This window comes from Heterodontus francisci, chromosome 13 (assembly GCF_036365525.1).
Source record: "Heterodontus francisci isolate sHetFra1 chromosome 13, sHetFra1.hap1, whole genome shotgun sequence".
In the NCBI taxonomy this organism is placed as follows: Eukaryota; Metazoa; Chordata; class Chondrichthyes; order Heterodontiformes; family Heterodontidae; genus Heterodontus; species Heterodontus francisci.
Genome location: NC_090383.1, coordinates 98,924,678 through 98,951,640, shown reverse-complemented (window position 1 = coordinate 98,951,640; position 26,963 = coordinate 98,924,678). Strand labels below are relative to the sequence as shown.

Sequence of the window (26,963 nt, the reverse complement as noted above, 5' to 3'; positions counted from 1 at the left end):
GGCAGCAAGATTGGATCTCACAACCGCCATCTGATCCTACACTGCAGCACTGAGATGTTGAGTGCTACCGCCTGTGCTGCAGTGGAAGCTGAATCAGCAGCCACAAGAAGCTGCATCATGGGAGGGTCCACAAGTATTGGCATGGAATTGGTCACCATTTTTACACTGTAAAGGATGGGCTCCAAGCTCTGTGCGAAGCCCTGTCCCACATGTTGGAGCCAGATTCCTCCAAGCACCTTGACAATGACTGGAGGCTGTGTGGCAGGCCTGCCAATGCACCAAGCATCTCTGTGTGCATGTTCATCAGTGTATTTTTGTATGCCACCCCATCGAAGTCCCCATCTGAGTCCCCTGCAGCAGAATGTGTCTGTGACCTCGCTCTCCAAATAGATGACAGACGAGCTATTCTTTCCCCCTGGTTTGCCTGTAGCCCACTCACCACCTGCAGATCCTGACTCTACTAGCCTCCACTGGCAGTGCCAGTATCTGAGCTGCTGGCTGCGAGTGTTGGATCAAGTGACGGTGCTTCTTCCTTGGAGGAATTGAGAAGGGTCATAAGGCAGTAACATATTGTCATCCTGAATGTTCTCCACAACACCAGACGCTATGGTCTTTGTCATATGACATGGAGCACCATCTTCTCCGTCAAGCTCAGGGGATGAAGGCATGCCTGATCCCCGCTGGTTCTCTGCTGTACCCTTGTATTTTGTGTCGCCTTGTGCTGCAAGAGAGAGGGCAGAATGTTAGTGATTGTGTTGCACTGTGTTTGGGTGATGTGCCTGCCACTGGTGAACAGCTGGAGGTATTTGGAGGCAGTGAGAGCTGTGTGTGAGCCTGGCATTGGAAAATGTGTGAGGGTGAGGTGAAGTATCTGAATGTTAGGCATGAGTTCTGAGTGCTAGGGACTGCTGCTTGGTAAGCAATAGGGATCTTGTGCATTGGGCAGCATGAGAGATTGATGGTGCGGTGGATATGAGAGGTCATTTGAAGATGCATTCAGTGACCTTGACCACCCTTGTGAGGTCATTAAACTCCATCCAGCACTGCTGTAAGGTCCTCAGAGCCAGACTCCAGGAAACATTATATGCTCAAATCTCTGGAGTGAGGCTTGAACTTTATTGACTCATCCCGACTCAGGTGTACATCAAGATGTTCCCCATTCATTTTAGAGAACAGCAGGAGATGATTTCTAGGGACCCACACACCAATTGTGGGGGGGAGGGGAGCATGGCTGGTGGGTAGAGGTAGACATTCTTATTGACAAGCCAACTAGCAACCTACTGAACAGAAAAAAAAGGACAGCCATCACATTTCCTACAAACACAAGAAGAGAAAAGGAAAAAGGACACATGTAAAATTCAGGCAGCTAATTCGATCTGAGAGTGAGTGAGCTCAGCAAGGGACAGTTCAGTCATGTTAAACTCAGACCCAATCAGAACCAAAAGACTGACCAGCAAAGGTCAAGTGGTTCCACTACGAAAGGGAGTGTGATGTTTATTTATTACTTTTTCTTATTCTCAAATTGAATTAAGGCGAGATTTGATTATAACTATTACTGTGCTTGGTGGTCTGGCGTTTCCACTAAGATGCAAGAAGAAAAAAAGATTTGCATTTATATGGTGCCTTTCGGAATCACCAGACATCTGAAAGTGCTTTACAGCCAATGAAATACTTTTGAAGTACTGTTGTAAAGCAGGAAATACAGCAGCCATACGTGCGCAGCAAACTCCCACAAACAGCATTGTGATAATGACCAGATAATCTGTTTTTGTGATGTTGATTGAGGGATAAATATTAGCCAGGATACCGAGGATAACTCCCCTGCTCTTCTTCAAAATAGTGCCATGGGATCTTTTACATCCACCCAAGCAAGCAGATGGAGCCGCGGTTTAACACCTCATCCAAAAGACAAGCTTCTTTTTTCAGCCTGATGCACCCGAAATCAACCAAACCAGCCCAAAACATCAAGAAATTTCAAGCGGAAATTACATCCAGTGTAAATGGAGTTTCTGCAAAATTTCGGTTTTAAAAAACATGCTAGATGTTGGCACTAAAATAAAAGCAAAATATTGCAGATGCTGGAAATCTGAAATAAAAACAGAAATAAATGACCCAGTTCTAATGAAAGGTCATTGACCTGAAATGTTAACTCTGTTTCTCTCTCCACAGATGCTGCCAGATCTGCTGAGTATTTCCAGCACTTTCTGTTTTTATTTATGCTAAAAGTTGGCCCTGCCAACAAAACTGGCCACAGGAACAGGAAGACAGTAATGCTTTGCAAGAATGAGAAATTGTTGGAAATTAAAGGTATTTGATTTGTATTTTTCTCTTTCAAGGCACAAAAGACTTACTTGAGACTTACTTAGTAGCGACTTTGAGTTGAACCCCAAATTTGTGAATAATTTGACCCACTCTAAACTGCACTCCTAAGTTATAAAAACATCAAATAGTGCATATGAACTTAAAAAAAAATGTGTTCCTTTCCTGCTTGAACTGCTGCAGTCTATGTTGTGTAGGTACACCCATAGTGTTGTTAGGGAGGGAGTTCCAGGATGTTGACCTAGTGACAGTGAAGGAGGGGCGATATAGTTCCAAGCCAGGACGGTGTGTGACTTGGATGGGGGGAACCTGCAGGTGGTGGTGTTCCTGTGCATCTGCTGCCCTTGTTCATCTAGGTGATTGGAAAGGAAAGGTGTGAACGTCACTGGCAAGAACACCATGTATTGCCCATCCGAATGGCCCTTGAGAAGGTGGTAGAGGAGGTAACATTAAATTGTTAAATTGAATGTGACAACTGATACAAAAACAAATATATTTACATTTAATTATTACATTGGATATACTAATAGACTGGCTAATAAATTAGTTAATAGTTTAATTGATCTTCATAACAAGTGACCCTGAATGAATTACACGAGGATAATTCATAGTTAAATTGGGCTTGCTAATCGATACACAGGGGAATAACTTGACAGCTTATTGTTAAAACGGACATGGTAAACAATAATAGGGAATAGCATTACAATTAACTTTTCAATTGAGCTTTATCACAAATACACAGGGTTAAGGTTAGTGCTCATTCTTATATGGAACTTATATGGAGCTTGATAAAATTATTGCTTATTGTTAATTATTAATTTGGGCTTGAAAATGAAAACATTGGGTAATACTGAAGAGCTCCGTGGAGAGCCGGCATGGACTTGATGAGCCAAATGGCCTCCTTCTGTGCCGTAAATAACTCTGGGACTCTGAGATCGAATTAAACATGAGTTTCTGCTAATTACGCCCATTTGCAGGCCTTTGAGGAGGCTCTTAAAATTAAGCTGCGTTTTTTGTGTGCAAGGTCACTAACAGGCACTTATTAAAAGCTTCTGAATTTAAAAATTTACTAAGAAACTGAATACTGTACACCAATATAAAAGAAAGACTTGCATTTATATAGTGCTCTTCATGACCACCAGATGTCTCAAAGTGCTTTAGAGCCAATGAAATGTAGACACTGTTGTCACGTAGGGAATATAAGTAGTAAATAGTTTCTTAAAGTCATTTTCTGTTATTTAAAATTGAGCTATCATAGATGGTAGACTAGACACTGTTACAACCGAGGCAGCAGGAGTGCACTGTTTATTCTAGTCCCACTTCTCCATAGATCACAACATATATTTTTAATTTTCCCACTTACCGATACAGTCATTCATATACTCGATTTTTTCCCAGAATAGAACACACTAACAAGGTTTCTTCAATGAACAACAACATTATCAGTTTATTATAAAACAAGTCTTAACTAGTAATGAAAACTGAAATTTTAAGTCCCTTTTTTTACCTAAGCCCCTCACACTCACATACATACACCGGTTTACCAGAAAAATAAAAGGGATTTTTTTTGGTTCAGAGCTCTATTATAGACAAAAACAAACACTTGGCTGAATACTTGCTCATAATTGAAGAAACCAGCAGCTGAGATATGTTGTTCCAAAACTGGCATACAGTCTAGCCTCCGAGTACACGTAAACAGGTCACTGGGATCTTTTAGAACAGTTCTTTTCAGGTGGCATTGAGAATTAATTTAGCAGGCTTTCTTCAAAGACAGGAGACAAGATGAACTGACATAGTGGACTGCTCAGGGTCTTTTTTAGATAGTTGCTGGAAAGCGAATTGAGTTGTGGTCTTCTCTCCTTCCTTGACACTTCTTCAGCAGCAGGCTAACTTTATCTCACTCCAGAAGGTAAAAACATACTACACGACAACCAAAAGATTGTGAGCTTTTTGCCATTTCAGGTGCGCACTGCTGCTCCCGAGCTTGTCCTATCTAGGGGTACCTGTCATTTCTCTGCCCACATCTCCCCCTGTTACCAGGGTTTCTGTTCTATTTTTAACTTGAGTCATGTGACAGCCAGTAAACACTGTTGCCAAACCAGTTCTTTCAGTGTCCCCTTGTTGACTGTCTTGAAAAAAAAACTGGTCGAACATTTCTTCAGCTTGACTATGAATTCCTGAAAAAATATTTTAACAAAAAAAACAGAAGCACCTTCATAGGTAGGAAGAGAGATGGGGATTTAAGGCAGAAATTCAGGGAGCTAGGGTGGAAGCTTAGAGCGAGAACAAACAGAGTTGTTATCTCTGGGTTGTTGCACGTGCCACGTGATAGCGAAGCGAGGAATAGGGAGAGAGAGGAGTTGAACACGTGGCTGCAGGGATGGTGTAGGAAGGAGGGTTTTGGTTTCCTGGATAATTGGGGCTCTTTCTGGGGTAGGTGGGACCTCTACAAACAGGATGGTCTTCACCTGAACCAGAGGGGTACCAATATCCTGGGGGGAGATTTGCTAGTGCTCTTCGGGGGGGTTTAAACTAATTCAGCAGGGGAATGGGAACCTAAGTTGTAGTTCCAGTGTACAGGATGTTGAGAGTAGTGAGGTCAGGGATAAGGTTACATGGACGCAAGAGGGCACTGGCAAGCAAGAACTTGGTTTAAAGTGTGTCTACTTCAACGCCAGGAGCATCCGGAATAAGGTGGGTGAGCTTGCAGCATGGATTGGTACCTGGGATCTCGATGTTGTGGCCATTTCGGAGACATGGGTAGAGCAGGGGCAGGAATGGATGTTGCAAGTTCCGGGATTTAGATGTTTCAGTAAGAACAGAGAAGATGGTAAAAGAGGGGTGGGTGTGGCATTGTTAATCAAGGAAAGTATTACAGCGGCAGAAAGGACGTTTGAGGACTCGTCTACTGAGGTAGTATGGGCCGAGGTTAGAAACAGGAGAGGAGAGGTCACCCTGTTGGGAGTCTTCTATAGACCTCCGAATAGTTCCAGAGATGTAGAGGAAAGGATTCTCGACAGGAGCGAGAGTAACAGGGTAGTTGTTATGGGGGACTTTAACTTTCCAAATATCGACTGGAAATACGATAGTTCGAGTACTTTAGATGGGTCAGTTTTTGTCCAGTGTGTGCAGGAGGGTTTTCTGACACAGTATGTAGACAGGCCAACCAGGGGCGATGCCACATTGGATTTGGTACTGGGTAATGAACCCAGCCAGGTGTTAGATTTAGATGTAGGTGAGCACTTTGGTGATCGTGATCACAATTCGGTTAGGTTTACCTTAGCGATGGGCAGGGACAGGTATATACCGCAGGGCAAGAATTATAGCTGGGGGAAAGGAAATTATGATGCGATTAGGCAAGATTTAGGATGCGTAGGATGGGGAAGGAAACTGCAGGGGATGGGCACAATCGAAATGTGGAGCTTATTCAAGGAGCAGCTACTGCGTGTCCTTGATAAGTATGTACCTGTCAGGCAGGGAGGAAGTTGTCGAGCGAGGGAGCCGTGGTTTACTAAAGAAGTTGAAGCGCTTGTCAAGAGGAAGAAGGCGGCTTATGTTAGGATGAGACGTGAAGGCTCAGTTAGGGCGCTTGAGAGTTACAAGCTAGCCAGGAAGGATCTAAAGGGAGAGCTAAGAAGAGCAAGGAGAGGACATGAGAAGTCATTGGCGGATAGGATCAAGGAAAACCCTAAGGCTTTCTATAGGTATATCAGGAATAAAAGAATGACTAGAGTTAGATTAGGGCCAATCAAGGATAGTAGTGGGAAGTTGTGTGTGGAATCAGAGGAGATAGGGGAAGCGTTAAATAAATATTTTTCGTCAGTATTTACAGTAGAGAAAGAAAATGTTGTCGAGGAGAATACTGAGATTCAGATAACTAGGCTAGATGGGATTGAGGTTCACAAGGAGGAGGTGTTAGCAATTTTGGAAAGTGTGAAAATAGATAAGTCCCCTGGGCCAGATGGGATTTATCCTAGGATTCTCTGGGAAGCCAGGGAGGAGATTGCAGAGCCTTTGTCCTTGATCTTTATGTCGTCATTGTCAACAGGAATAGTGCCGGAAGACTGGAGGATAGCAAATGTTGTCCCCTTGTTCAAGAAGGGGAGTAGAGACAGCCCTGGTAATTATAGACCTGTGAGCCTTACTTCGGTTGTGGGTAAAATGTTGGAAAAGGTTATAAGAGACAGGATTTATAATCATCTTGAAAAGAATAAGATCATTAGCGATAGTCAGCACGGTTTTGTGAAGGGTAGGTCGTGCCTCACAAACCTTATTGAGTTTTTCGAGAAGGTGACCAAACAGGTGGATGAGGGTAAAGCAGTGGATGTGGTGTATATGGATTTCAGTAAGGCGTTTGATAAGGTTCCCCACAGTAGGCTATTGCAGAAAATACGGAAGTATGGGGTTGAAGGTGATTTAGAGCTTTGGATCAGAAATTGGCTAGCTGAAAGAAGACAGAGGGTGGTGGTTGATGGCAAATGTTCATCCTGGAGATTAGTTACTCATGGTGTACCGCAAGGATCTGTTTTGGGGCCACTGCTCTTTGTCATTTTTATAAATGACCTGGAAGAGGGTGTAGAAGGGTGGGTTAGTAAATTTGCGGATGACATGAAGGTCGGTGGAGTTGTGGATAGTGCCGAAGGATGTTGTAGGGTACAGAGGGACATAGATAGGCTGCAGAGTTGGGCTGAGAGAAGTCAAATGGAGTTTAATGCGGAAAAGTGTGAGGTGATTCACTTTGGAAGGAGTAACAGGAATGCAGAGTACTGGGCTAATGGGAAGATTCTTGGTAGTGTAGATGAACAGAGAGATCTTGGTGTCCAGGTCAATAAATCCCTGAAAGTTGCCACCCAGGTTAATAGGGCTGTTAAGAAGGCATATGGTGTGTTAGATTTTATTAGTAGGGGGATCGAGTTTCGGAGCCACGAGGTCATGCTGTAGCTGTACAAAACTCTGGTGAGGCCGCACCTGGAGTATTGCATGCAGTTCTGGTCACCGCATTATAGGAAGGATGTGGAAGCTTTGGAAAGGGTGTAGAGGAGATTTACTAGGATGTTGCCTGGTATGGAGGGAAGGTCTTACGAGGAAAGGCTGAGGGACTTGAGGTTGTTTTCGTTGGAGAGAAGGAGGAGGAGAGGTGACTTAATAGAGACATATAAGATAATCAGAGGGTTAGATAGGGTGGATAGTGAGAGTCTTTTTCCTAGGATGGTGATGGCAAACACGAGGGGACATAGCTTTAAGTTGAGGGGTGATAGATATAGGACAGATGTCAGAGGTAGTTTCTTTACTCAGAGAGTAGTAGGGGTGTGGAACGGCCTGCCTGCAACAGTAGTAGACTCGCCAACTTTAAGGGCATTTAAGTGGTCATTGGATAGACATATGGATGAAAATGGAATAGTGTAGGTCAGATGGTTTCACAGGTCGGCGCAACATCGAGGGCCGAAGGGCCTGTACTGCGTTGTAATGTTCTAATAACAACACTCTGAATAAAAATGCTTATTTCTGAGATAAACTATTTTCAGCCATACTGATCAAACTGCACCAAGTCACCCCTGTTAAATGTATGACAGAATATTTTAAAAGCAAAAAAAATTTTTTTAATACTTACATTCTAAAACACTGCCCAATTGTACTGGTTTATGGAAAATTTTACGTTTTCCAAAATGCAAATAATTTCAGTGGAAACTTTAGAAAACAAAATTCTGAAATCTAGCACAATTTTGAATGCAATTCACACACATATCGCCAATTGCGCCCAAAACAGAAACTCTATCCCATGGATTGTAAAAATAAATCAGGTTAATGATTTGGTCCACAGCGCACCTCACTAAAATGTTTTCAGTCTGCTTACTAAAACAATGGAGAAGCACATACGTCGGCACCTTTTAAAGGACATATTATTCAGTTCTAATCACAAGGGGCCTATTGTTATACCTTCAGTTTACACTCTCATATAAATTAGATGTTCAGCAGTATGGGTGCATGCCTGAATGAGCATCCCACTTATAGGAGTGATCAACACCAATGAAGCCATGACAATATCAAACGCCGGCCCGGAATTTGTAATAGGGAAATTAGAGTGACACATTGATGACAGACAGGTTACTGATTTCCAGAATAAAAACAGAAAATACTGGAACTGGACAGCTGGTCTGGCAGCATCTGTGGAGAAAGAAACAGAGTTAACATTTCAGGTCGATAACCTTTTGTTTCAGGTCGATGACCGTCCTGATTAAAGGCCATCGACATGAGACCTTAACTCAGTTTCTCTCTCCAAAAATGCTGTGTGATCTGCTGAGTATTTCCAGCATCTTTCATTTTATTTCAGATGTCAAGCATGCACAGTATTTTGCCTTTGTACTGATTTCCAGAGTTTGGCGAGATTTGAACAAGAGGATTAGGGGAATTTTTTGATTGCTAAAAAAAGGTAGTTATAAAAGATAAGTTTTCTGGAATGAAAGTATTCAGTTTTTTTAAAACTTCATCCTCGTGTCATAAATCTTCACACACCAGGAATACATAGCAAGTATGTTGATATTGAGGTCAGTGAGCCCTACAAAGGTTTCTGTTATTAAAAAAAGACTTCAAACATACATCTAATGGCTCTGATAAAATCAGCTGCCTTGCAGAACAACTAGCAATAGTCATTATTTAAAAAGAATAGAAAGGAAAGCTTTCCTAATTGATGTCACATGCTATGTTACTAAGAAATTTCCAGCATTGAATGTTACCTGCTAGAAGCATTCTTTCGTTTGAACTCCCTTGGTGACAGAAGAGCAGATGGCGTGCTGTAACTTCGATGGAAACCTAAACACCAGGGGCAATTATTACAAGATTTTAAGGAAACTATCAGCATTTCTTGCTTTTTTTATAACAAATATTCTGAAACCCAGAAAGAACAGATATAAAATAATTTAATCCAATATCGAATGTAAATACAATATGCATAATATTGACAAATAAAACAATATCCTCAAAAATGTACATTGCCTGGTATAGAATCATAGAAGGAGGCCATTTGGCCCATAGTGTCTGTGCCGGCTCTGTGCAAGAGCAACTCAGCTAATCCTACTCCCCTGCCCTTTCTCCGTAGCCCTGCAATTTTTTTTATCTTCAGCTGCTTATCTAATACCCTTTTGAAAGCTTCGATTGTATCTGCCTTCACTACACTTTCAGGTAGTGCATTGGCTGCGTAAAAATGTTTTTTCCTTATGTCGTCATTGGTTCTTTTGCCAAACACCTTAAATCAGTGTTCTTTGGTTCTCGACCCTTCCACCAAAACAGTTTCTCTCTAGTCACTCTGTCTAGACCCCTCATGACTTTGAACATCTTGATCAAAACTCCTCTCAAACTTCTCTTCTCTTAGGAGAACAACCCCAGCAGACCACACAGCATTTAATCTATCCATGCAACTGAAGTCCCTCATCCCTGGAACCATTCTCATAAATCTTTTCTGCACCCTTTCTAAAGCTTTCACAAATTTCCTAAAGTGCGGTGTGCAGAACTGCACACAATACTTCAGTTGAGGTCAAGCCAGAGATTTATAAAGGTTCATCATAACTTCCTTGCTTTTGTACTCTATGCCTCTATTTCCTCAAAATCAGTTACACCTCTGTTGCCCCATTAAAAAAAATTGTCCATAGATTGTGTCCTGCAGAGGTTACACATGGGTTTCTTGGGTCCCATTGGTGCAGTCATGGTGTAAAACCCGTGTATACTGGTGTATACAGCTGAAATACCAGGTACTTCTGTACAGCCTTTAAAAAGACAGTTCAGCCTGCACTCTTCAGCAGCAGATTGGGGGAACAAACATGAGAGAGAGGAACAGTATTTGTCACTTTTACTTTGTTCACTATTAACTTCACTGCATGTATTAGCAATATTTTTAATATACTTATACAGAATTATGTCTGTGCAGACACCATCAGGACACAGAGGACAGAATGGCATAGCGCAACCATAGAAGGACACAGAGATTTATTGACTCAGACCTCCAAGCTCTCCTTGAGAAAGTCAAAGGCAGAGACTCCTGGGTGTGGGTGCCATCAAGCTACCCAGATAGATAACTCGTGCTGCCTGGAGAGAGGTTGCACTAGAACTAGGACTGCAGAATAATGCTGGCAAAAGTTCAATGACATCACCAGGGCTGACAACTTAGCACACTAGACACTCTCTTTTGCATCTGTGCCCATCCTGATCACCAGCACATTTCACCCTCTTAAAGCAACACTTCCATAATTAGGCCTTCACACTGCACTCTAGTTAAGGCCAGCTCTAACTTGATGTAAGAACATAGGAATTAAGAGCAGGAATAGACCATTTGGTGTATTGAGCCTGCTCCACCATTCAATGCAATCATGACTGATCTTCTACCTCAAGTTCACTTTCCTGCCTGCTCCTCATATCCCTTGATTCCCTGAGAGATCAAAAATTTATCAATCTCAATCTTGAATATACTCAACGATGGAACATCCACAGCCCTCTGGGGTAGACAATTCCAAAACTTTACAAACCTTTGAGTGAAGAAATTTCTCTTCATCTCAGTCTTAAATGATCGATCCCTTGTCCTGAGGCTGTGGCCCTGTGTTCTAGATTCCCCAGCCAGGGGAAACAACCTCTCAGTGTCTACCTTATCAAGTCCATTCAGAATCTTGTATGTTTCAATGAGATCACCTCTTACTCTTTTGAACTCAAGAGAGTATAGGCCCAATTTACTCATCCTCTCATCAAAGGGCAATCCTCTCATCCCACGAACCAAACTAGTGAACCTCCATTGTACCACCTCCAAGGCAAGTATATCCTTCCTGGGGCGGCACAGTGGCGCAGTGGTTAGCACCGCAGCCTCACAGCTCCAGCGACCCGGGTTCAATTCTGGGTACTGCCTGCGTGGAGTTTGCAAGTTCTCCCTGTGTCTGCGTGGGTTTTCTCCGGGTGCTCCGGTTTCCTCCCACAAGCCAAAAGACTTGCAGGTTGGTAGGTAAATTGGCCATTATAAATTGCCCCTAGTATAGGTAGGGAAAATATAGGGACAGGTGGGGATGTGGTAGGAATATGGGATTAGTGTAGGATTAGTGTAGGATGGGTGGTTGATAGTCGGCACAGACTCGGTGGGCCGAAGGGCCTGTTTCAGTGCTGTATCTCTAAACATAAACATATGGAGACCAAAACTGCTCACAGTACTCCAGGTGTGGTCTCACCAAAGTCTTATACAAATGTAGCAAGACCTCTTGATTCTTGTACTTCAAACCCCTTGCAATAAAGGCCAAAATGCCATTTGCCTTCCTAATTGCTTGCTGTACCTGCACTTAGCATGCTACTAAGTATCATCACCTCATTCCATGACAATATGAAAGGCACAATTCAACATGGTGGCTCCTCATCAGAGCCCTTTCCTATCCTGAGTGGTGTGAAACAGGGCTGTGTTCTCGCACCCACACTTTTTGGGATTTTCTTCTCCCTGCTGCTTTCACATGCGTTCAAATCCTCTGAAGAAGGAATTTTCCTCCACACAAGATCAGGGGGCAGGTTGTTCAACCTTGCCCGTCTAAGAGCGAAGTCCAAAGTACGGAAAGTCCTCATCAGAGAACTCCTCTTTGCTGACGATGCTGCTTTAACATCTCACACTGAAGAATGCCTGCAGAGTCTCATCGACAGGTTTGCGTCTGCCTGCAATGAATTTGGCCTAACCATCAGCCTCAAGAAAACGAACATCATGGGGCAGGATGTCAGAAATGCTCCATCCATCAATATTGGCGACCACGCTCTGGAAGTGGTTCAAGAGTTCACCTACCTAGGCTCAACTATCACCAGTAACCTGTCTCTAGATGCAGAAATCAACAAGCGCATGGGTAAGGCTTCCACTGCTATGTTCAGACTGGCCAAGAGAGTGTGGGAAAATGGCGCACTGACACGGAACACAAAAGTCCGAGTGTATCAGGCCTGTGTCCTCAGTACCTTGCTCTACGGCAGCGAGGCCTGGACAACGTATGCCAGCCAAGAGCGACGTCTCAATTCATTCCATCTTCGCTGCCTTCGGAGAATACTTGGCATCAGGTGGCAGGACTATATCTCCAACACAGAAGTCCTTGAAGCGGCCAACATCCCCAGCTTATACACACTACTGAGTCAGCGGCGCTTGAGATGGCTTGGCCATGTGAGCCGCATGGAAGATGGCAGGATCCCCAAAGACACATTGTACAGCGAGCTCGCCACTGGTATCAGACCCACCGGCCGTCCATGTCTCCGTTATAAAGACGTCTGCAAACGCGACATGAAATCGTGTGACATTGATCACAAGTCGTGGGAGTCAGTTGCCAGCATTCGCCAGAGCTGGCGGGCAGCCATAAAGACAGGGCTAAATTGTGGCGAGTCGAAGAGACTTAGTAGTTGGCAGGAAAAAAGACAGAGGCGCAAGGGGAGAGCCAACTGTGCAACAGCCCCAACAAACAAATTTCTCTGCAGCACCTGTGGAAGAGCCTGTTACTCCAGAATTGGCCTTTATAGCCACTCCAGGCGCTGCTTCACAAACCACTGACCACCTCCAGGCGCGTATCCATTGTCTCTCGAGATAAGGAGGCCCAAAAGAACCTGCATGTTAACTGTCTGTGTTCCTTGTATGAGTACACTCACGTCTCTCTGAACATCAACATTTAAAAGATTCACGCCTCTAAAAAATATTCTGCTTTTCTATTCTTACTACCAAAGTGAATAACCTTATAGGTCCCCACATTATACTCCATCTGCCACCTTGTTGCCAATCACTTAACCTGTCTATATTACTTTGCAGCTTCTTTGTGACCTCCTCACAGCTTATATTCCCATCTAACTTTGTATCATGAACAAACTTAGATACATTACTCTTGGTCTGTTCGGCTAAGTCATTAATATAGATTATAAATAGCTGAGGGCCCACCATTGATCCTTGCAGCACTCCACTAGTTACAGCCTGCCCCATTTATCCCTACACTGTGCTTCCTGCGTGTTAACCAATTCTCCATCCATGCTAATATATTACCCCTAACTCCATGAGACCTTATCTTGTGTATTAACCTTCTGTGTGGCACCTTATCGAATGCTTTTTGGAAATCCAAGTATACTACACCCACTGGTTCCCATTGTATACTATGGTTATACAGCTCCTCTCACTTACTTACATACATGCACCACCCCAAAACGCCTTCCTGCAGACTTATATAACAGTAGGTTCAGATAAGTTCCTACCTAAAATAGAAATCGGGATCCTGGTCATGCCATAATTCAAAATTCTGACAGTTCAATCCTTACTAATACAAGTCCTAAACACCCATCATCCAAGCTTCTCCCTTTTGCAAAACGCTTTTAAAAATATATCTCTTCCACTGTACTTTTGGCCCCCTCTTAATTTCCTGTCCTTCCTCTGATTTTTGTCTTCCAACTAGATGCTTTGGGATGTTACTTTATGTGAGTAGCACTATATAAATTCAAGTTGTTCTGGTTCTCATTATAAATGTAAACAAGAAAAGACACCATAATCACAGTTCACAGTGTCAATGAAGTATTGCTGAATAAATTAAAGAAAAAAATCGAGTTTAATTTAAACTAAACATTTTCAGCATAGCCATCTCCATTAAGTCCAATTTACTTCAGAGAAACTAAAGGCGTTTTTATCAAGATTCTTCCATCATTTGGCTATGCAGTCCAGTGTTAAGAATACCTAATATACTCTAACAGCATAATAAATCATTGTCAATCTGACTCAGTCACAAAACGTGCATCAAATAGAAAAATAGGCGATCCTTTCAAACATCACCCTGTGAAATGAATGTTAATAAGGAAGGCTGTGAATTTCTTCCCCAACTGGGAAGTCATCTAAACATGAGAAGGAATCAAAGAATACATAGAAATGTCACCGATAACCAAAAAGATAGGCCGTATATTGCAATGAAAATCACTTAATTGCTCATTAGTTAAATATGCATATCGTAAATGCACAAATTTCAGAATCTCAATTTTTTTGCCATTAACTCTATGTTAAACATTCTGGTTCAAAGCATGTCCTATTTATGCTTGCAGATTTTCACTGCATGTGTTAGAGTCTTAGAGTCATACAGCACAGAAACAGGCCCTTCAGCCCATCGTATCCATGCCGGCGATCAAGCACCTAACTATTCTAATCCCATTTTCCAGCACTTGGCCCGTAGCCTTGTATGTTATGGCGTTTCAAGTGCTCATCTAAATACTTCTTAAATGTTGTGAGGGTTCCTGCCTCTACCACCTCTTCAGGCAGTGCGTTCCAGATTCCAACCACCCTCTGGGTGAAAATATTTTTCCTCAAATCCCCTCTAAACCTCCTGCCCCTTACCTCAAATCTATGCCCCCTGGTTATTGACCCCTCCTCTAAGGGAAAAAGTTTCTTCCTATCTAACCTATCAATGCCCCTCATAGTTTTGTGTTGAGTCAGTTATTCACAAAAGTGCACAGATTCTTCTCTTATCAGTGCATTGTCCAATGCAGACCAAATATTTCATACATTTTAATGTAAGTGATCAGTGTTAATTGCTACAGATGTGTCTACCTGAGATGTAATAAGACTAACGACAATGCACAGTTAGATCAATCAAGCATGTTCTGGCTAATTGCTTGAGAAGTGGGAACTGACACCCATTACCCCTTTGTCAAACTCTTTTAAATGTAGACCATTTTAAATTTAACAGTGAACAGATCAACAAAAAAATTACTGTTTTTAAACTCCAATCCCTCAAACTATACTACAAGCACTAACCTTGTATTTGAGATGCACTCTGTGTATGTTTTTCTATCACTTTGTGCCAAAGGGGAAAGCTATTTAAACAGCCGATACCTTCCATGTGACTCACGCTTCTCTATTAAAACTAGTGTTCATGACCTGGTTTTTGAACCTATTGACTGGCTTATGCTGCTCAGATCATGAGCTGCACACTGGAAGAAGTCAGCTACAAAGAAATTGTACTGCCACCTTGACTTCCAGACATAGAGTAATATCTATGCAGTCTTCATACAGTTGGCCATACAATTCCCTCAGCCCATCTTTGGGCAATCTCAGGTGACGACATTCCTGGATTAGGTGCTGTCTGCTGCCTGTACAGTTGTATCAGACGATATGGATAAATTGAAGCCTTTGTCTTTCAGGATGCCATCTCTACCTATCATTAATCTCAGAAACATAGGAACAGCAGTAGGTCAGTCAACCCCTCGAATCCGTTCTGCTATTCAATTAGATCATGGCTGATCTGTATCTTGACTCCATCAACCTGTCTTGGCTCCATACTATTGTCTAACAAAAATCTATCTCAGTTCAACTGAACTAGCCTCAAAGATTTTGGGGGCGAGCCTTCCCTGTTTTCATCACACTCTGTATGAAGAATTGCTTTCTGACATCACCCCTGAATAGCCAACTCTAATTTTAAGGCGATGCCTCCTTGTCCAGCACTCTCCCATCAAAGGAAATTGTTTCTCTCCATTTACCCAATCAACTCCTTTAACCATCTGAAACACCTCAATTAAATCATCCCTTAATCCTCTATACTCAAGTGAATACAAGCCCACTTTATACAACCTGCCCTTATAATTAAACCCTTTTAACCCTGTTATCATTCCGGTGAATCTGTGCGACAATACATTCTTCTTGAGGTGTGGTGCCCAGAGCTGAACACAGTACTCTAAATGGGGTCCAACCAGAGTTTTATATACCTATAACATAACTTACAACCCTTTGTACTCTAGCTCCTTTGAGATAAAGGCCAACTTTCCATTAGCCTTTTTAAATTATTTCTTGTACCTGTCTACTAGCCTTTAGTAATTTCTGTACTTGGATCCCAAAATCTCTGCTCCTCCACAGTTCCTAACCGCTCAACATTTAGAAAATACTCTGATCTATCTTAGATTTTAAGTAGATGACTTCACATTTCCTCACATTGGACTCCATCTGCCACAGTTTTGCCACTGACTTAATCTATCAGTATAAAAGCAAAATAATGCTGATGCTGTAAATCTGAAATAAATAAAGTGCTAGAAATACTCAGCAGGTCAGGCAGCATCTGTGGAGAGAGAAGCAGAGTTAATGTTTAGGTCTGTGACCTTTCATCAGACCTGAAATGTTAACTCTGCTTAATCTATCAATGTCCCATTGCAACATTCTGCTCTCATCTACACTATTTACTGTGCCACCTAACTTGTTGCCAGGAAACTTTATGACTCTCTATTCCTTCATCTAAGACATTTGTAACTCCTCCAAGTATGCCAAATACTGTAGTATTCCATATGGTATCTTCCTTTTCTCTACTGGAAAGTGGGAGAATAAATTAAACAGCTTCCCCAGTACTAGGACTACTACTATAGCCTTGACAGACACTTTGAAATGCAGCAAAATGAATTGAAAAGCAATTTTTAATTGTTCAGTACTTACTCGAGGCTATCAGCTTAACCCTTTAAGCACCTAAATGGCAGTATAGAAAGCAACAGCACAAGATTTTATGGGGTCAATTTACACCAGGCATCTCTGACATTCATTTGCATGAAATTTGCATTGCTGGATCCTCTTTAGATGCAGAGACCAGAAAAATCATGGAGGAAGATTGTATATAGTGTTTGTTATGACCAAGGTGGGAGGAGTCCACTTCTTCACAGGTCATAACTTATTTTTAAAAATGTTTACTCAGTTACCAATTCGGTCAATCATCTTCTCTACTCTTTATCCCAGAATAAAATAGACCAACCAGGTTTTTTTAATAGACAACAAAATTATCAGTTTATTATCAAACAAGACTTATCCAGTAAAAAAACAAAGCATTAACCACAGATTGAAATATGAAAGTTCCCTTTTTAAATTCCCCACACACACACTCACACAAACCCTGAAAAAAATACAGAAATTCTCTCTGAACAGGTCTATTACAAAAATAAAGACAAAAAAGAATGCTTTGGCCAAATACGTACTAATTCTTGAAGAAAAAGAGAAGATATGGAAGTAAGTCAGTTGTGCTTTTTAGTCTAGCATCCAGGTATACAGAGACGAGTCACTGGGATCTTCTCTAAAGCAGTTCTTTTCAGATGGCTTTGAGAATTAATCTGGCAAGTTTTTCCAGTTTCTCAGGAGAGATGCAGCACCAGGGATTTTAGCTCTCCCATGCTGGATCTTAGCAGGGTTTCTTCAAAGAGGTAGAGAAAGAGGTGAGCTGGGTGGTTTTTCCTTGGCAAGTTGATCTCCAACTGTCTTCAAAACAGTTCACAACAAACAGAAAGTCAACCTTTTGACTTCCATAAACCTTGACATGTGGCTTCTCTGTAAACATCTTCCCCAAATCACCAAGGTTTCTGTTGTTTATTGAACTTAAAGCACATGATTTCCAGCACAGGTTGTTTTCAAACAACATCTCAAGTGTCCTTTCAGTGAACTTGGTAAAAAAATCCATGGAATCTTTTCAGTTTTAACACAAGTCCTCAAAAAAAATTATTACAAAATGGAAGCACTTTCGTAACAGTTATTAAGGATTAAAATGCGGCAAAGGATTAGAGCCCTATTTTTCCTATGCAAATACATCCAGACTAAAGGAATATTGGCCTTATAATTGTTGTGTAAAAAATTGTTCTCAAAACATAGGTAATGCCCTGAGAAGCTGGTGGTCGGCATTTTCTTTGAATCATTGCAGTTCTTGTGAGTTGCATCTCCCAGGATGTTATTAAGTAGAAAATCTTGGATTTTGATCCAATGAAGGTACAGCAGTATGTGTCGACATTAAGATGGACTGTAACTTGGAGGATGACATGCAGATGATGCTGTTCCCATGACATTGTTGCTCTTGTGCTTCTTGAAGCAGAGATCATGGAGCTGGAGAGAGTGTTGAAGTTGGGCGAATTACTACAGTACTAGAGATGACCACTGCCAGGCACTTATGTGGCACAAATGTTGCGTGACATATGATCAGCCCCAGCCTGGATGTTGTTCAGGTCCTGGTGTGCATAGGCGCAGGTTACTCCATTATTTGAGGAGTTGTGAACAAAGCTGAACATTATAGAGGTGGCAATAGTGGCGTCTGGCAACCACAGTCATTTTCCTGTGTGTTGGTTATAATCATACACTGGAATGTTTCTCCACTGACCCCCAAAGTCCTCAGCTTTGCTAACACCATCTGGTGTGCAGCATGGAGGAGTACTGATTCATTACCTAAGACCAGGGAGGCATGTGATAATGAGTAAATTTCACTGGCATTATTTCTCCTGAAGGCATGAAACTTCAGGGGTTTGCAGCCAATGTTGAAGGTTCTCAGGCATATGCCCACCCAACTGTATACCAATGTGCCTCACCCTTGATGCGTCTTCCTGCCAGTAGGACAGAGATGGTGACCAAGGATGGTTTTGGAGAAACCTAAGATGTTGACCTAAAGGTATGACAGAGTATGACTGTCTGGCGGTTATGACGAGTCAATGGGACAGCTCTCCTAATTTACGCATCAGTCCTCAGATGTTAGACATGCAGTACGGGACAGGAGGGTGGACAGCTGTCTTATCAGCCTGGACCAGGAGAAGGCTTTTGACAGAAATATCGCACACCAACATGATGGACGTGCTTTCCAAAATGGGGTTTGGGGATGGAATCTGCAATTGGATCAAACTGCTCTACACAAACATCAGTAGCGCAGTCTCAATCAATGGGTGGGAATCAGAAAGTTTCCCAATCCAATCTGGAGTCAGACAGGGCTGTCCTCTCTCCCTGGTCTTGTTTGTTTTCTGTATTGAACCCTTTGCTGAGTCTATTAGGAAAGATGCGAGCATAAGAGGGGTGACAATCCCAGGCAGTGCAGGCACTCAGGTTAAAACCTCCCTGTACATGGATGACGTTGCCGTCTTTTGCTCGGACCCGCTGTCTGTGCGCAGACTGATGAGCATCTGCGACCAGTTCGAACTGGCCTCGGGAGCCAAAGTTAACCACGGCAAGGCGAGGCCATGTTCTTTGGGAACTGGGCTGACTGATCCTTTGTCCCCTTCACCGTCAGGTCAGACTACCTGAAGGTGCTGGGGATATGGTTCGGAAGGGCCAGGGCGTGCACCAAAACCTGGAAGGAGCGAGTAGCCAGGGTACAACATAAGCTGAGCGTGTGGGAGCAGCGATCTCTCTCCATTGTGAGTAAGAACCTGGTCATCAGGTGTGAGGCACTCACGTTGTTGCTGTACGTGGCACAGGTCTGGCCCATACCCCACTCCTGCACTGTGGCAGTCACCCGAGCCATTTTCCGCTTCATCTGGGGATCAAAATGGACCAGGTCCGGAGGGACACGGTGTTCAAACCTCTGGATAAGGGCAGGAAAAATGTACCCAACATCGCCCTCATCCTGATGACTACCTTCGTGTGCGGCTGCATCAAGCTGTGTGTAGATCCCCAGTACGCAAACTCCAAGTGTCACTACGTGCTGAGGTTCTTTCTGTCCCCGGTGTTGAGAAGGATGGGCCTGGTCACATTGCCGTGGAACGCTCCATCCAGGTGGACAGTGCCGTACCACCTAACCGTCGTGGGAAAGTTTCTGCGGAAAAACACCTTTGATCACCAATCCATCAGTCAGTGGTCTGCACGGAATGTCCTCAAGGTCCTACGGGAAAAGCAGATGGTGGATCCGGTCGGATGGTTCCCCGAGCAGACCGCCAAAGTCATTTGGCGGAATGCCTCATCACCAGAACTTTCAAACAAGCACCAAGACGTAGCTTGGCTGGTGGTGAGAAGAGTCCTCCCCGTCAGATCCTTCCTGCATGCCCAAAGTCTCACCCCCTCCGCACAATGCCCTCAAGGTGGCTGTGGTGGGGAAGAGATGATTGCCCACCTCCTTCTGGAATGTGTCTTTGCAAAGCAGGTGTGGAAAGAGATGCAGTGGTTTTTGTCGAAGTTCATCCCAAGCATCTCTGTAACAGGAGTCTGTGCTCTACGGGCTGTCCCAGGGACGCAGACCGAGATAAACATCTACTGCTGCTGGAGGACTATCAATTTGGTGAAAGACACGCTTTGGTCTGCCCGAAACTTGCTGGTCTTCCAGCGCAAAGAGTTGTCCACCACTGAATGTTGCAGACTGGCACATTCCAAGGTCCAGGACTACATGCTGAGGGACGCACTAAAGCTTGGGGCAGCCACAGCAAAGGCTCAATGGGGAAAGACCACTGTGTAAGGTCCCCCCACCAAGGTGAACTGAGGGGCTGGATCCATGGAAAACCCCTCGGGCTGTTCCAGAAAATATTTGTTTGCTGTAAAATGTACATGGCACGTAAAAAGAAATGGAAGGATTGTGAGGTAACTCACTCCTGTATTGAAAAAAACTGATCTCCTTTGCACTCTTTGTATTGTTTGACTTGGTGCTGTTTGGAACTGTTTTGTAATGTATTTTTACAGATTTTTATGAATAAAGTATATTTCGGAAATAAAAAAAAAAGTTAGACATGCAGGGTTGACTAGGCAGGAATTACTTGAATCTTGTCCTGAACCACAGTTGAGTGCAATGATTCTATCTGTCATGGTTGAGTTATTCAGTATGAGCAGTTCAAGAAATTGCACTTATTCCCATGATTTGATTAATATAATACTTGAATAATTTTTAAACTTTATTAACTATCTGTCTTTTGTGTTATGTTCTTTGTAGAGACAAATTATGACTCTGATTAGGTCACATGGTACAGCTCATTAATGTAAAATATAGCCTTGTGGCAAAAGTGGTAAACTGCTTGAGAGATCACAATAATCATGTGATGAACATTGCAAACTAATTACCTACCTATAAATGATCGATTGAGTTTACTGATTGGAACATCGGAGAAGGAATCCAGTGCTTCTGTTAGCCTACAGATAGAAGCAGGTACAGTTTAGATTCAAGAAGAATAAAAGATAAATTGAAATGCACATTTTACTCACATTTTAAAGTGAATCTACTCAAGAGAAATAAGTTATACAATGTTGATTTTTGTCTCCTCAGCACTCTGATTTGGGATGCTAATGGGGCAGTAAAAGTAAAAAAATCACACAGTATTCAGCTCTGTTAGATTCCAACAGGTTTTAGGCCCTACTCTAGCTTCATGTCAGACCTGGAGCGGATAGTTGAAGCTGCTGCTTGAACCATGGAGATGCTTAGGTTATATAAAAGGAACTGAAGAAGGGTGCTACATAATGTTCCAGCCCATGGGCATATTGGACGGAGTCTCCAGCACTCCTAGTGAAACCGGATAGGAAGGAACACAAGCACCGACTTGCAGGTGGAAGGGTCTTTAAAAGAACTTTAAAAAACAATGGCCTAGAAACTCATTGGCACGTTATCTGATTATAGTAGGAAGTCGACCACCTGCCATATTCATAAAGACTCCTGTATAAGTGTTCAGGGTCCACAGATAAGACAGACATCAGGTCCTTTGCAGATACTATGGGCAAAGAGCAGGGTAGTGAAACTAATTGGACAGCTCTTTCAAAGAACCAGTGCAGGCACAATGGCCCAAATGGTCTCCTTCTGTGTTACATGATTTTATCATGTGTTTGAGACGTCCTTTCCAAAATACATTAGGAGCTGACCTTTCTTTCCCCAAAATATACTTTATTCATAAAAATCTGTAAAAAATACATTACAAAACAGTTCCAAAAAGCACCAAGTCAAACAATACAAAGAATGCAAAGGAGATCAATTTCCTTCAATACAGTAGTGAGTTGCCTCACAACCCTTCCATTTCATTTTACATGCCATGTACATTTTACAGCAAACAAATATTTTCTGGATACAGTTCAAGGGGTTTTCCATGGATCCAGCCCCTCAGTTCACCTTGGTGGGGGGACTTTACACAGCGGTCTTTCCCCATTGAGCCTTTGCTGCGGCTGCCCCAAGCTTTAGTGCGTCCCTCAGCACGCAGTCCTGGACCTTGGAATGTGCCAGTCTGCAACATTCGGTCGTGGACAACTCTTTGCGCTGGAAGACCAGCAAGTTTCGGGCAGACCAAAGGGCATCTTTCACCGAATTGATAGTCCTGCAGCAGCAGTAGATGTTTATATCGGTGTGCGTCCCTGGGAACAGCCCGTAGAGCACACACTCCTGTGTTACATTAGGAGCTGACCACAGAATTTACCGTACATGCTGCAGTCAGTATGCTCAGGCACTTAGCAGCCAAACCAATAGACCTTGTGTTGCAAGTGCACCCTTAATGTCATCCTAGGAGTGCATTTTTCACATGGTGTGCAGGAGAAGAGCAATAATACACTTTTAAGCAATAAGAAATTATCTTTGACTCTTCATTTCTTATCAAAAGATAATGTAAATGATTCATAATAGCCTAGAAGATTGTATAAATGACAACTAATTAAAGAAGTACTTTTTCAGTGTTGATGGAATTTTAATCATCACCTTCAGAACAATTTTGCCTTCTTAGCATTTAGCATAATATTTTCCCCAACCTCCTATAATGCCTAAAAAAGCTCAGCTTTCTCCCCCAGATTTTGGTGAATTAGGTCAGAATTTCCCTTATGGCAAGTTTTTTATTGTGCACTTATCTACTAATATTCTCAAACTGCATTGTAAATTATCACAGCAGCCATGAACAGTCAGATTCACCAACATATCAGTGCTGTCAGAGCTACCATGATTAGCATTAATTTGCTGATATTAATCCTGTAATTGTAATCTACTCTGTTAATTATTCCATAGATTTTCCCAGTTTTATAGGTTTATGAGTGGGGAACAAGGAGACATTGTACGTCATAATGTCAGACTGATGCATCAATAAAGAGCTTAATGAGGGCTCTCTGGTGCACTGATCAACAGTAAATTAGCCTACAGTGCTTTGGTGAGTGATGACCTGAAGAGCTGAGATAAACTTTCACAGTACAAACTACATATTAACTGGTGATATACCAGACTGGCACTGCAGGGGAACCCTGGTGAGATAGAGAACGAGGAACCACACAACCACAGCAAATGGCCCTATCCAACAGGTACAATGTACTTACTACCCATGAGAAATAAAGATAAAGACTGCTGGAAGGACAGTCAGAATGCAGACCATGGCAACTTGGAGCAGGAAGCTATCCAAAAAGAGGGAGGAAAAGGAGGAGGAGGGGAAGCCTAATGTGGTAGATGATTTAAAGGCACAAATAGAGAGGTAAATGGGTATGATCTAATTGCCATTACGGAAACATGGCTACAGGGTGACCAAGACTGGGAACTGAATATTCAAGGATATTCGACATTTAGGAAGGACAGGCAAAAAGGAAAAGGAGGTGGGGTTGCACTGATAATAAGGGATAGGATCAGTACATTAGTAAGGGAGGATCTCAGATCAGAAGAACAAAATGTGGCATCTACTGGGCTGGAGCTAAGAAACAGCAAGGGGCAGCAAACATTGGTAGGGGTTGTCTATAGGTCACCAAACAGTAGTGGTGGTGTGGGGCATGGTATTAATCAGGAGATTAGAGAAGCTTGTAGCATGGGTAATATAGTAATAATGGGTGACTTCAATTTGCATATAGACGGCGTAAACCTAATGAGCTCTAATGCTGTGGAGGACAGGTTTCTGGGGTGTGTTAGGGATGGATTTTTAGAGCAGTATTTTGAGGAACCGACTAGAGAACAGGCTATTTCAGATCTAGTATTATGTAATGAGAAAGGGTTAATTAATAATCTTGTTACTAAAGAACCTTTAGGGCTGAGTGACCATATATGATAGAATTTTACATCATGTTTGAAAATGAGGTAGTTCAATCTGAAGCCAGGGTGTTAAATTTGAAAAAAAGGAAACTCTGAAGGTATGAGGGGCAAATTGGCTGAGGTGAATTGGGAAAATACATTAAAAGGTTTGACAGTAAATAGGCAATTCATAGTCTTCAAAGAATTATTACATAGTTTACAGCAACTATACAGTCCTTCAAGGCACAAAAATCCCAAAGGAAAAGGCAGTCAACCATGGCTAACAGAGGAGGGTAAGGATTATATAAGATTAAAAGAAAAGGCCTATAAAGTTGCCAGGAAAAGTAGTAAAGTTGTGGATTGGGAGAATTTTAGAATGCAGCAAAGGAGGACCAAGAAACTGATGAAGAAAGGGAAATAGAATATGAATGTAAACTAGCAAAAAGTATAAAAACAGACTGTAAAAGCTTCTACAGGTAAATAAAAAGGGAATGTTTGGCTAAGACAAATGTGGGTCCATTACAGGCAGAGTCAGGAGAATTTATAATGAGGAATAGAGAAGTGGCAGAGAAGCTAAATGATTACTTTGTGTCTGCCTGCACTGAGGAAGTTACAAGAAATCTCCCAGAATTAGAGGTCCAAGGGACTAGGGAAAATGAGGAATTGAAGGAAATTAGTATTAGTAAGAAGGTTGTATTGGAGAAATTAATGGGGCTGAAGATTGATAAGTGCCCGGGACCTGATATTCTACATTCCAGAGTGTTGAAAGAGGTAGCTAAGGAGATAGGGATGCATTGGTGATCATCTTCCAAAATTCTACTGATTCTGGACCATTCCTGCAGATTGGAAGGTAGCAAATATCACCCCGCTATTTAAGAAGGGAGGGAGAGAGAAAACTGGGAATTACAGACCTGTTAGCCCTTACATCAGTAGTAGGGAAAATGCTAGAATCTATTCTAAAGGATGTGATAAATGGACACTTGGATAATAGTGATCTGATTGGGCATAGCCAACATGGATTTATGAATGGGAAATCATGCTTGCCGAACCTGTTGGAATTTTTTGAAGATGTTACTAACAGAATTCATAAAGGGGAGTTAGTGGATGTAGTATACTTGGATTTTCAGAAGGCTTTTGATAAAGTCCCCCACAGAAGGTTAGTTAGCAAAATTAAAGCACATGGGATAGGAGGCAATATACTGGCATGGATTAAGGATTGGTTAACAAGAAGAAAACAGAGAGTAGGAATAAACAGTCATTCTCACAGGCTGTAACTAGTGGGGTACTGCAAGGATCAGTACTTGGGCCCTAGCTGTTCACAATATATATCAATGATTTGAATGTGGGGACAAAATGTAATATTTCCAAGTTCACGGATGACACAAAACTATGTGGGAATGTGTGTTGTGAGGAAGATGCAAAGCAACTTCAAGACTTAGTGAGTGGGCAAGAACATGGCAGATGGAATATAATGTGGGAAAATGTGAGGTTATTCACTTTGGGAGGAAGAATAGATGTGCAGAGTATTACTTAAATGGTAAGATATTAGAAAGTGTAGATGCACAAAGGGACCTGGGTGTCCTCGTCAATAAGTCACTGAAAGCTAGCATGTAGGTGCAGCAAGCAATTAAGAAGGCTAATGGTAAGTTAGCCTTTATCGCAAGAGGATTTGAGTACATGAGTAGTGAAGTCTTGCTTCAATTGTATAGAACCTTGATTAGACCGCACCTGGAGTACTGTGTGCAGTTTTGGTCCCCTTACCTTAGCAAGGATATTATTGCCATAGAGGGAGCGCAACGAAGGTTCACCAGACATGTTCCCGGGATGGCGGGACTGTCCTATGAAGAGAGATAGGGGAAACTGGGCCTGTATTCTCTAGAGTTTCAAAGAATGGGAGGTGATCTCATTGAAACCTACAAAATACTTAGAGAAAGACAGGGTAGATGCAGCTAAGATGTTTCCCCTGGTTGGGGAGTCTCGGGGACACAATTTCAAAATAAGGGGGAAGCCACTTAGGACCAAGTTGAGGAGAAATTGCTTTACTCAGAGGACTGTGGAAGCTCAGTCATTGAGTATCTTTAAAGCAGAAATTGACAGATTTCTAAATACCAATGACATAAACGGATATGGGGATAGTGTGAGAAAAAGGCATTGAAATGGATGATCAGCCATGATCGTATTGAATGGCAGAGCAGGCTCAATGGGCTGGATGACCTAATCCTGTTCCTATGTTCCTATGTAGGTGTAGGGGATTCAATAATTAGGGGGTCAGCTGGCATCCTTTGAAAGCAGGATCGAGAGTCCCGCATGTCGTAAAGGCAGAGTGGTTTTAATGAGCGATTTTAACTTTCATATAGATTGGGATAAGCAAAGTAGCACATGTCAGAAAGGTAGTGAATTTTTTGAGCATGTCTGGAATAGTTTTCTGCACCAATATGTTCTAAAACCAACAAGGGTACAGGTCATACCAGAATTAGTAATGAATAATCAGTCAGATTTAGTTAACAGCCTAACGGTGTGCAAAAATTTATCTGATGGTGATTTTAATATGATCGAATTCAATATTGTGTTTGAAAGGGAGAAATTAGAATATATACAGATGGGTGGTAAGCGGTGTGGGTGGCTTCCACTTTTCACCTCCCAACTGACGGTAGGTAGTGTTTTGTTAAAAATGGTGTGTTAGTCCATGAGTGTTTTTAGGGTCAAATAAACAGACAAATGACAGGTTTCTCATAGGTTTAAAAAGAAAGATAACTATTTATTTTTAAACAATTCCCAAATGGTCACAACCTCATCCATACACGTATTCACACAGACGTGCATACACAAGAATAGAGAGAAAAGGGTAGGATGCAATAAAATCCAAATTACTGTACAAGAGTCTGTTACTTAAAGAACCTTCAGCGTTTCTTTCAGGAGGAAAATTTTATAATGGCGTTGTAGGCCTGAATGTTCCTTGTCTTGGAGTTGCTGAAGTGTTGTAGTTTTTTG

The 26,963-nt window shown here is 42.3% G+C and overlaps 1 protein-coding gene across 13 annotated transcripts in view; it reads right to left on the bottom strand.

Annotated features, from left to right (window-relative positions):
• Window positions 1-26,963, bottom strand: part of LOC137376532 (CAP-Gly domain-containing linker protein 4-like) — a 373,251-nt gene that overhangs the window by 61,193 nt on the left and 285,095 nt on the right. For 10 of the 13 annotated variants that reach the window (XM_068045264.1, XM_068045256.1, XM_068045255.1 and 7 more), the window contains 2 exons: window positions 21,090-21,154; window positions 9,054-9,129 (listed from right to left, as the gene is read on the bottom strand). The exons of 1 other annotated variant lie outside the window; for it this stretch is intronic. In XM_068045264.1, coding sequence (XP_067901365.1) covers window positions 9,054-9,129; window positions 21,090-21,154 — 141 coding nt within the window. The remainder of the gene's footprint in view (window positions 1-9,053; window positions 9,130-21,089; window positions 21,155-26,963) is intronic. 2 more of the 13 variants (XR_010976270.1, XM_068045266.1) reach the window with 1 other exon arrangement.